General features: G+C 43.9%; 1 protein-coding gene across 1 annotated transcript in view; it reads right to left on the bottom strand.

Annotated features, from left to right (window-relative positions):
• Positions 1 to 12500, bottom strand: part of cpne7 (copine VII) — a 45998-nt gene that overhangs the window by 26007 nt on the left and 7491 nt on the right. The window contains exons 2-4 of the mRNA XM_063188941.1: positions 9492 to 9674; positions 7195 to 7269; positions 2633 to 2707 (exon numbers count right to left, since the gene is read on the bottom strand). Of these exons, the coding sequence (XP_063045011.1) occupies positions 2633 to 2707; positions 7195 to 7269; positions 9492 to 9674 (333 nt within the window). The remainder of the gene's footprint in view (positions 1 to 2632; positions 2708 to 7194; positions 7270 to 9491; positions 9675 to 12500) is intronic.

The raw sequence follows: 12500 nt of genomic DNA on the forward strand, positions 1-12500 counted from the left end.
TGTGTGTGTGTGTGTGTGTGTGTGTGTGTGTGTGTGTGTGTGTGTGTGTGTGTGTGTGTTTGTGTGGGTGATCACGATGTTTGTGCTTGAGCTACCAAAATCTAAAGCTCTCTGCAATCGTTTCAGTCAAGCCACAGAGCCATCGCCATGTGTCTCGCCACAGTGCTGGGAGAAACAGATTGTGCCATCAACTATGAGCCAGCAAGATCTTACATGCTTGACTTCAGCACTCTACTTGAGAGTCCATTGGATATGTTTTTTCCAGCAAGAAATGTGTTGAAAAATGTATGAACTCTGGAATGTCAGAACGCGAAAATACTACAGCCAACACATATGCATTTTCGTTCAGCTATCGCAGAGTGAAAATCAGTGCCACGGGCAAAAACAACAATGTGTCATAAAGAATAGGGTGATGGGAAGGGCTGTGGAGTATCTCACTGTAAAAAAGAATAATAGAGACAAAGAATGCAGAGCAAGACATAATGTGGCATTCAAGGAGAGAGAGCGAGAGAGAGAGAGGTGGGGGGGGGGAGAGAGAGAAGGAGAGGGAGAGAGAGAGAAGGAGAGAGGTAAAGAGAGAGAGAAATACAAGTATCCAGAGACAGAGAGAGGAATTGTGAGATAGTGATAGAGGAAGAAAACAGACAGATACAGTACAATGAAGAGGAGATGAATGAAGAGGGAGGGAGAGAGAGAAACAGTGTGTTAGTGGGCGGTGGAGAGCGGAGGCATTTGAGTTTTGTGTAATACAGGCTGGTGGTGGTGGTGGTGGTGGTGCTGGTGGTTGGGGTGCCGGGGGAGGATGATCAGACACCTGTGGAACTTCAGGGCCAAGAGTGCATTGTGGGAGGTCTTGTGTGGGCGGTGCTGTTTGCACACACAGTGAAGTGAAGCCAGCTGCCTCAGAGTTTCAACATATAAACACACACATGTGCACACAAGCACGCATGCACACAGACACACAGACACACATGGACGCACGCACGCACGCACACACGCACGCACGCACGCACGCACGCACACACGCACGCACGCACGCACACACACACGTACACACACACATACACAGCTCAACCTTAATATCTTTATGGGGCCCTTGTGGGCCCTTCCTATCTTTGTGGGGGTCTTCCATTTATACTTACTCAAACAAAAGCTAAAAAATGCTAAACTGTGCCCAAACCAAAACTAACCTGTCAGTGCAAAATGTTTTTAACACTTTTATTTTTGCCACTAACATCAAAACTACCCCAGCAAAAAGGATCAAAACATGTGGGGTCCAGGATTTGGGCACCACATGGAGTGACGGCCCCAGTATGTGGGTGTACTCGCATAACAGTGGCCTCACAAAGGTAGATTGGTGTAATACACACAAACACACACACACACAGACAGAAACACACAGACAGACAGACAGACACACACACACACACACACACACACACACACACACACACACACACACACACACACACACACACACACACACACACACACACACACACACACACACACACACACACACACACACACACACACACACAACACACACTTTCTCTGAAACAGACACCATATTCAAACACAATGTGTTTTCTAATATCAGAGTGTTTGCCAGACAAACAATACTCAGGAAAGGCAACTGCAATAACAGTGAGATCCAAGATAAGAAACTAGAGCCAAATCCATTACAGTGGCAGATGTGTGAGGGCTCTTTGAATACACTATGTTGCCGACAATATACAAAACAAAGCACCATTGTCTATCCTGTTCCCTTTTGTGTAGCAATCGTATCAGATGTAGTCATTATATTACATTGCACATTATATTATCCAAAGTGACTCACTGCAGTTAGAATCCCTACTATAGATCTATGTGTGGTTAGGTGCCTTGCAAATATCTATCTATATCCGCCTATTGTGTGCTGCATCTGAAAATTATTGACACGGTCACTGTGGAACCAAAAGTAAGTAAGTTCTTAATTCGAGTTTGTCTGGCTTCTGACAAGAAGTTTCTGCCAACACAAATGAAGCCCGCGTTGTCTTCCAGAGCTGGGCAGATCCCCCCTCATCTAAAACCCATCAACCGCGTTGCTCAGTGACTCGAGAGTTCAGGAACTTTCCATTTATCAGCTGCCGGTTGGCACCGAGCGCTCCTGCGACGCAGCTCAAACGCTTCTTCTGCACTTCATTGTCAAGTAATGAATTATCAATGACCTGAGAAAAAAGGGAAAATCAATTCCACCCCCAATCCTTACAGCTCGGAGGCATGCTGCAGAGGTGTGTATATCTGTCTGTGTGTGTGTGTGTGTGTGTGTGTGTGTGTGTGTGTGTGTGTGTGTGTGTGTGTGTGTCTGTGTGTGTGTGTGTGTGTGTGTGTCTGTGTGTGTGTGTGTGTGTGTGTGTGTGTGTCTGTGTCTGTGTGTGTGTGTGTGTGTGTCTGTGTGTGTGTGTGTGTGAGTTGAGACATGTGTGCGTGCGTGTGTGCGTGAGTGCGTGCGTGCATGCTCATTAGGGAGATGTGGAGGACTTGGGCCAGCCACGGCTATGAACAGGTGCTTATCTGCAAGTACCTTGCTGACTGGGCAATGGCAGGGCAGGGGGAAAAGGAAAAAAGAGAGAAAGGGCCTCCCTCTCACCTTATCATCCAGCTTCTTGGCACAGAAGGAGAGCTCCACGTAGCCATTGTTCCCAGAGATCTCCTCTGCATGGATCTGGAGGAAACCATCATAATAAACATGTTCATACAGTGATGACAGTGACATGACATTGCATGATAAAACACATTGTAAGATTGTATGCATAGTATCAATCATTCTGAATAGTTTTGTTTACACTGTGGCGTTTGACATCTCCTAAATACAGTACCTGTAATTGAAATAAAAAGAGGACTTAGAGGCTTCTTGTGATGCTTCCCTTTGTACCATCTATTACACTACAGACCATAAGTGCATCTTCCGGCTAAAATGTCGACGTAAGATATATGAAAATGCGATGCACCAACTGTGAATACTTAATGTCAGATAAAAGCTTTTCTTGGCCCCAGTCTAAACATCCGCATGGCATGTCTTTGTTTGTGCATGTTTGAAGTTGCAGGGTGGGGAAATATGCTGCTCGGGACATACCCGAATGCTTTGCCTTGCCATGTTTGTATGGCTTTGGAATCACAATGATGGAATCAAAGAATCTGTGCTCTACTTCTCCCTGCAAAACACCTCACGAAAATGTGTACCAAAAACCCAGACATCAGACATCCAGGTCCCCTGAATGATAATTCAATCCACTTTGAAGAAGAAATCTGATCAAAGTTTAACACGCCATTGCAATATCACAGGGCTGAAACAAGACATGTTGGTGACAAGGGAGAAGGGAGGAAGATAAGAGGAAGTCGAAGATTGAGAGATAAAGGTGCAAAAAATTAAAATTGGGAAACCGAGAGGAAACTCAGGCATGAAGGAGGAGCGAGGAGGGGCGGATACTCAGAGACAAAGACAAAGACAGCAGAGAAATGTGTTCTATCAGAGACAGGAATAAATTAGTGCAGATTTATGGGAGGAGGACGTCGTGGATAGATACTTTAGCTCAGACACACATCCAGTCACATCACAGACGGAAATAAGACTATTAAAAAGTTGAACCGAGGACAGAAAGTTGTTCGGGCCCACTCAGCGAAAAAAGAAAAGCTTTGAGCCGTCGCTGCCAGCAGTTAATGAACCAGTCAGAGAAAAGGAGAGAGATCTATTCAAAATGTAATGCCAATATTATTAAGAGCAAATGTAATGTAATTACTCTGTTGTTTGGCTCGAATCTCAAAGCTGCTTATGACTAAGGAGAGACAGAGCATTTGAAGCCATCTTAAAGAATGTGAACACTTTTTCATCACCGGTTTTGCTCATTTATCAACCCTGCCTTTGCGAGGCGGAAACCTCATTGGATGCCTAAAGCGGCGGAAAAAATGATTTAATTTCCACTAAGCCTACCGTGCCATATTAGAATGCTCAAGACAGCAGGAAACATTGGTGATGCAGTGAATCACACATGAAGCGTATGTGCTGAGTTTCTACAATAAAAGTCATACTTTCAGACAAAAATAAAATCCAACTCCAACCAACCGTGTCTGAAAATACAGACAACTGTCAGTTCCCTTTCCTATTGGCATGAGTACAAGCTGAAATCGCACTGCAAGAATGGCCCTGCCATAAAATAACAGTGACGACGCTTCATGCAACACCTGCTGCGCATAATATTTGTCAGCATCTTCCATCTTTAGCCTGTCTGACAGACACAAAACAGCAATCCCATGTCTGGAATGAGCTTGTCAGCGCTATAAATGTATATGAGACAACAAAACACAAACTATACTCTCTCTCGCTCTCTCTCTCTCTCTCTCTCTCTCTCTCTGTCTGTTTATCTGTCTGTCTGTCTGTCTGTCTCTCTCTCTGCCTCTATCTGTCTGTCTGTCTGTCTCCCTCTCTCTCTCTCTCTCTCTCTCTCTGCCTCTGTCTGACTGTCTGTCTGTCTGTCTGTCTGTCTCTCTCTCTCTCTCTCTCTCTCTCTCTCTCTCTCTCTCTCTCTCTCTCTCTCTCTCTCTCTCTCTCTCTCTCTCTCTCTCTCTCTCTGCCGCTGGGCTTTTGCTTCCTCCAGGCCATTTGACATCAACAAAAGGCGTCCTGTTGGTACATGTGCGAGAGCTATCAGTGTGTGTGTGTGTGTGTGTGTGTGTGTGTGGACGTAATGACAGGAAAGCCATTATGTTCATTAGACGGCAGATAAGCCAGGGGGCACACTCTCACACTCTGGCACTCAGGCACAAGTTCAGCCACCGTGATGAATCACCTCCTCTCTCCTTTAATCTGGGCCTTATTATACGGCCCACGAACAGCACGCAGGAGAGAATGCACGAAGGAGATCGAATGAACAAACGAAAGAAGAAAAAAAAGAAATCCTCAACTCAGGTTCACGCTAATCCCCTGAATTTATTAACCCCATGCTAGCGAGGGCCAACGCCGCCGCAGCAGTTCCAGCCCACCTTTCAATGCCTCCGGGCTGAGGAGCGAGGGCGCTCCAGCTAGCTATATAAACCTCTATTACAGCGCAGCTACCTCCAAAACAAGGGGCGAGCCCCAATGAGAGGGGTCAAGGCCTGATAACAACACCCCAGGGCTGGACTGGGATAAAAAAAAAAATAGCCTGGACATTTTGGCATAGACCGGCCCTTCACACCTAACAGCCCCTTTAACAGCTTTTAGGTGATGTTCACCAGTGTTTCTCAACCATTTTTTAGTCGAGGCACCCTTTCAATTCATGAAAAATTTCAAGGCACCCCAAACCAACAAGTCATAACATGGCATCGCATCCAATACCACACAAGCTTAGAAAAGTAACACATTTGGAGACGTCGCACGACCTACGTTCGAAGTTGCAGCTGACTGGGGCGACCTATATTTACTTAATTGTGCGAAAATGGCAGATAAAAGATTCCACTGACTAGCATTAACTTTATCAATTTAGCCGAATTCATTTATCAGCCATGTTTCCGTGGCACCCCTGAGGGGGGCCCGCGGCACCCCTGATGAGAAACACTGATGTTCCCCATCCACCGTCTATATTGAAGACGAGCCAATGGGTCGTCCCATCTAAATTGAGGGCCGATCTCTAAGAGAAAACAAACAAATAAACAAACAAAACAACAGCATTAGCCTCTTGAGGACTGTCTGTCCACCGGGAAAATGCCCCGTACGCCACAGCAGCACACGGCAGTGGTGTGGCGTGGGCACTGAGAGTATCTGCATCTCTCAGTCTCAGGCAGGCACCCATATCGCTGCCTGCGAGGTTTCATCAGCGTAACAGTACAAGCCAGATTATCTGTTCTCGGCTCAGCGGGAGGGGAAGACGTGGTGGGTAAAATGGGACGGGAGATGAAGGGAAAGCAGGTAGGAGATGGGAAATGATAGCGACAACAGACATGGAGAGGGAAAGGAAAGCACCCTGTAATAAAGAGCACCTTTATACAACTGAAAGGGGACAGTGAGTCCTTCTCGCTATTACATTGGCTGTACACTGTGTATCTATAATGATAATAATGATTTTTTTAAAAACGTGTTGGTTCAGTGTCACCTTCACCTCCATCTTGCCCAGATATGGGTGTTGATCAAGCATTATATTGTCACTGCTGCAAAGCATACAGTGTATTGATGGTGGTTGACCCTTTACTCTATTTTATTTGCTGAGATACGCTTAACAACCCTTAGAAATCTCTAAATAAGGGAGGATGATCCTTTCCCGGCAATAGATCAATGATATTGATTTACTCAATAGCTATAAATCAATTACTATTTCTTGCCACATTGACCCTGTGTTCCCTTGTTAGCAATCTTGTTTGGTTAGCCACTTGCCAAACAGGTTTAGGGCCTCTTATCTGCCTTCGCAACAAGATTTCTCTTTTCTGATTGGCTGATAGGTGACCATTAACGCTGTGGAACCGGTCAGGCGCCAAGCATGCGACTAAGTTAGACGCGCATAAAACCTTCATTTGGAATGTGGTCTGCAGGCCTTATCTAAGGGATAATACTGTAGAAACAATGCACACCGTCTACGTAAAACTAAATAATCACAATGTTGGCATTCCAAACGAAAATTCTAGATACGTTTACGCGTTAGACGCCCGCGTAGCGACAAGTCCATTTTGCTCACAAGATTCTGGTGCAGTTGGCATGGTTCCTACAACTTTACAGACAGTAATAGATTAAAAAAAAGTAGGACCCTAACGGCAGATAAGCGGGATAACGGGCTTCGAGGTCGACTGGTTCCATGAAGTTAATGGCTTGTGTAAATAGCTGCGTAGGTCCCCAGAGTTCGGAGCTGCTGCATGGAACCGGCCGTTATCCCTTACATAGCTTCATACAACTATGCCAATGACCTCAAATATTAAAAGCTGTCTGCGCACATAGTTTCCACCTGAAGCTTAGCTCTTCAGTCCCCTTTATTCTATATGACGACATGTGTCCTACATACCGTATCTATTTCTCTCTTATGCACACTTCCTGCTTTCCTGCTCACTCATTCCTTTTCTTTAGGTCTAGATCTACCCCCCCCCCTCCTTTCCCTTCTCCTTTGAACACAATATTGAATAGAAGCTCTGTGCTGTCCAGTGCACCCACCAAGGCCAAGACAGGGTCACTGCACTGGAAACCAAACCTACCGTGATGGTGGATTTGCCGGCATACTTCCCGTACTTCAGCAACAAAGGCTTCACCATTTTCTTCTGTGCCACAATCTGCAGGTGAGAGGGCACACACATTACATTACATTACATTACATTGCATTTGGCAGACGCTTTATAACCAAAGCGACTTTCAGAAGAGGACATAATCAAACCAACATCACAAGCAAATACAAAGTGCACAGGAGATATACAGAACAACAAGTGCAATTACAAAGAGGGGTTAGTTTTTTTTTATTTTTTTTTTTTTATAATAAAGAGGTAATAATGAGAACACACACACACAAACACACACTCACAAACTAAACTAAACTAAACTAAACATAATGTCAGGATTCTGCCCTGGGGCAAGGCCAGTTCAATCATTAGTCTAGTAGATTCTCTCGAAAGAGGAATGTCTTTAGTTGTTTCTTGAAGGCTGCAAGAGAGGTGCTTAGTCTTGCTGCCTCTGGGAGACAGTTCCACCACTTGGGAACACACACACACACACACACACACACACACACACACACACACACACACACACACACACACACACACACACACACACACACACACACACACACACGTTTCTTTCTCAATCAAAGCCCACAGTAAAGGTGCGTTGAACTCACACCTTTCATCTAGTTGTGTCCCCCATAGCCAGGTGATCGATCACTCCGCTACCTGTGAACTCCTGCACTATGCTGCTTTAACTCCACATGATAGACATGGCCATGGAGAGAGCTTATTGCACTGATGTCCTTGGTTTACGTTTAAAGAGTGTTCCTTTCCCTGATCTTTCAAGACCTTTTTTCCTCCATGGAATTAAAGTTTGACCTCAGGGGAGCAAAGCATGTCCGTCACCCTCATGGTCACACATGATACTTCTCAGCTGATAACATAGGTCCACAGTGTCCTTGTTGAGTCCTGATCTAAACCAATCTGGTCCACTCTGCACATGTATGAGAGACATGCATGCATTTTCAAAAAAACTAAAAGCAGGCCTACGGTATGCAATTCATGGCAGACATTGCTTTACTATTTACAATGTTAATATCAACCACTTCATATTTCAAACCATGTATGAAATGTAATACAGCCTCTAAAAATAAAATAGTAAATGTTTTTTCAAGCACCACATGGCTAATACAGATCAGGCAGTCAAGTATGGCCTTTCCTGCAACTGCACAGGCAAGATCCATAGGGTAGGCTGTATGGATCAAGTGCCATCTGTGATGTAGGCAGGTCATGTCTGTGGTATGAAACAAAATCAAAGCTGAAATGGCCCACAGTATTTTATTTCTTTATCTACTTCAGCTGCCCGTTTCATATTGTTTGGAATGTTACCTAATCCATGGGAAGATGCAGGCATGCACACACTCACACACATGTGCACTGATGCTTTGCCAATACTGTGCCTATTATAAAAACATATATGTACTGTATGTGTGATAACTAATAACAAAGGCACATTCAATACTGTGGATCAGGGGTGTCAAACATAAGGCCCAGGGGGCAGATGCAGCCCACCATTTCTAGCCCATTAGAAAAATTGCTGCAGTTGTCTGAGATTTCAGTGTTTTGACACTTTTATAATAATAGTCTCCATTTACAGTCAATGCTCTTGACATACCCTGTCATCCACCTTGAGATGATTGATGAGCAATGTGATTCCAATATGAAGCAAAAACTTCGCTAATTAAGATTACTGGTCCGGGCCAACTTGAGATCAAATGGGCTGCATGTGGCTTCAAAACTGAAATGATTTTGAAACCCCCTGCTGTAGCTGATGCAAATGTTGTATATTTAAAGATTAAATAAGCTGTATTAACAAATCTACAACACTCACTGGATACAAAAGTCTCGAAGGCATTGAGAACGGGTTAGGCCTATAGGGCTGTAACGATATCGAACTGAGAAATCGTGATGCGCGGTCACAATACTGTATTGTTGTGTAAGAAGGCAGTATCGTGATACGCCCTTTCAAAGTTCTGCTACCCTTCAGTCCAGAAAACAAAAGCAAAGCAAAGAGCAAAAATAATTAATTCAAAAAGATACATTTAAAAAAACATTTAAAATCGAAACGTAGTACAAAAATCGTGATATGAACCGAATCGTGAGTTGAGTGTATCGCTACAGCCCTAGTTAGGCCCCAAACTATTGTTATCCAGTCAATCCTGTGGACTTGTTTGTACCTCCTTACAACTACGGAGAGCACCTCTTATTGGGTAATAACAGAGATGGTTGCTACGGCATCTCTGGTAATAACCAGGAAATTACAACCAGTGGCTCACCTGACCCAGCGTGCACTCCACTCCACCCAGGAAGTCATCGTCGCGCGTGCCGATGGTGTGGGTGCCGTGGATGTCGTACACCTCAAAGCGCAGCTTCTGCACCTCCTCAAAGTAGTAGTCCAGCGACAAGACCTTGGCAAAGACGGGGTGCAGGTTGCTCTTGATCACCTCAGTGCGGTCGAACTGAAACAGAGATTCATTTCAGTGTCAGGTTCTGTAGGCTACTGTTGTATTTTGTTGTTTTTGTTGGTCGACACAATGTAATCCAAGATTGGATCTGACTTTAAATTAGGACAATTGCAATATATATATATACACAGTATATTATATATTTATATATTTTTTAATCTTTTAATTTTTTTTAATCTGCATCTGAGCATGGGTTTCTCAAAGTGTTACAATCAATTGGCTCTTCAGTGAGGATGACAAAAGAAATCTAAGTACTCTGTGGCAGACTGAGGACACATCATCACTACGTAGGAGGAACACCTAATCCATGAACACACAAACGGCAGAGCACAGTCCGCTTGCCTTTCTGTCTGTTTGTCAAGCTCACCTGTTACTTAACAATTCCACAGCGAAAATTCATCCTACTTTCTTGAGGGAATGGGAAACCAAAGGGATAAAGGACCACCAAGCCAATTCCTGCAGACCAGGGTTCCACAAACCTGTTGGCAACCAGAGCTGTACTCTCTGACCTGCAGGTGTGCTTTATTGGACAACAAACAGCTTGTTTTTCATTTTTTCTCATACATCCAGGAGAGGAGAGGGAAATAGAGGGGAACAGTAAATATGGAGAGAGAGGGGAGACAGAAAGAGACAGGGGGGGGGGGGGGGTGTACACATGCCAAGGCCGCAGGGTAATCAGACAATTTCGCTACCAAATGTGATTGGGTCTCTGAGGACTGTGTCACTACCAAATGTCCCTGATTGCGTTCCAGGGTTTTGCATGGGAAAAATAACATATTTTCTTGCAGCATTTAATGCAAATGAAGCTGACTACAGGCTCAACTTCAGCAGCAGTATTACTCATTCGTTATCACAAAATTGAAAATGGGAAATGACACCAACCGAGGACAACATGACAACCTCTAAGTTCTGTGAATATTGGACGCCGTGTACAGATTCAGATTTCTACATTCAATTATGTCTTGCAAAAATAATGGATTCTTACATTTAAATTTGTGATCATAGGGAGAACTTTTTTATCTACTAACATAACAGTAGTACATTTCCATGTTCAGAGGGAAAAGGTTTAGCTTCGTTTACTATAATATGTTCCGCTCCACTCTATGTGCCACAAGTTCAGAATAAGGTCGTTTCGGTGCAATTTCGGAACTGTGTGTTCTTGTTGTTAGCACAATGTGTTCAATATGTGTTAATAGATTTTTTTCAGCTAGTAGTAGACTACACATATCACATTATAAAACCTACCAGTAACAAGTAATGGACTCTTCAACCTTAAGTTGATCATACCTCATTAAGCAATTTGATTTTCTCCTGCCTATGCATACTAGCAATTCGTCGAAATCCAGATAAATCCTTAGTTGAATCGTTACCAATTGCTCAGCTAAGTTGTGCGTGTAAATGCACTGACAGCATGGTTTGGATGGTGCTTAGGGGCTTGACTATGCTCCATCCATCTTAATAGCAGCCTGAGAGCTACAGCACCACATCCTCCAAAACGTAGCACTCTAATGGGCATCTAGAAGAACAGGTCTCTCCATCACGCCTGTCAGTGGCCATCGAAGTCATGGCTGCTTACGATACACATATACGGGCTCTTTTGTTGATGGATGGATGGATGGATGGATGGATGGATGGATGGATGGATGGATGGATGGATGGATGGATGGATGGATGGATGTGCAACTTTTCTGAATGGCATTTATTATTACAGTTATCATATTAACCCATCGACGCCTAAAGCATACACAAAAAAGGGTGCTGAATGCCTGAGCCCTTTTCAAGAAAAGCTGCCCTCAGCTTATAAAAACCTAAATATCTCCGTTTCTGAAGCACATAAAAATATGCACAAAGTTGCATTTAAACGCTAAGACCCTCATATTTCATTAGAATGTGTTCATTCATCTCAAACAAACAGAGATTTTTGATAAAGTTGTCTCAAATCTCATGAGCCTGAATGTTGCATAATGCAGCTCCAGAAGCCAGGGCCAATGTTGCGCAACGCAACATCAGGCATCAATGGGTTAATTACCCTTTGTGAAGCTTCTCTGCTCTTTTCTACTCTACTTTGACCAGTCCTAAAGTGCAAAAGTGAAAGACTGTGGGTCTGAATAGACAGCAACGTCTCTCTATGTCGTTCTCAGACGAGCCTTCCATCGTTGCTTCCAGTCATCCCGATTCTCCATACATCTTTTCAGATCACTGGTAAAAGAAAAAAAAACATGTTTTTGCATTTAATGCAGACCGTTATGATGATCGCTTGTAAAAAATGTGTAACTAAACTCCTCCAACGAGAGCGAGAGAAGGTTGTGCTCCCAGAGACATCCACTGTATAGCTCTCTGTTTGGAGGGCAGACAGCACTTCAATGCAAGCCCTGAGGGTTCGTTGCCCTGTTATCACACAGGACATGTTTGCACTGAATAATGCTACAGCGGGGGTAGGCGTTGACTTAGAAACCACTCTGAGTCTGTATTTTAATTAGAGCACTGACATCTAACACGAAAAAAAAAATGTTCGCCCACATCTGTTGTGTTTCTTGTTTTTTTGTTGTTTTTTTTCTTGATGCGTCGACTTCAACAACTTTTATTTAGGGAACTTTTATCATAGGGAACTTTCTTTGTCACCAGCAGCCTCCAGAGACTGTATGAGCCATAAACAGCTTTCTCTTTCAACCAACGTGTGCTAAAAATGGCAGATGGCCCATGTGTAGGCTATATGGCTCTAAATGGAAAGAAGATGACAAAGAAAGGTGTGCTTACTTCAGGAAAAAAACATGAATGGCCTCCTCCTACACACACTCTCTCGTTCTCTCTCATGCAGAC

This window comes from Engraulis encrasicolus, chromosome 22 (assembly GCF_034702125.1).
Source record: "Engraulis encrasicolus isolate BLACKSEA-1 chromosome 22, IST_EnEncr_1.0, whole genome shotgun sequence".
NCBI lineage: Eukaryota > Metazoa > Chordata > Actinopteri > Clupeiformes > Engraulidae > Engraulis > Engraulis encrasicolus.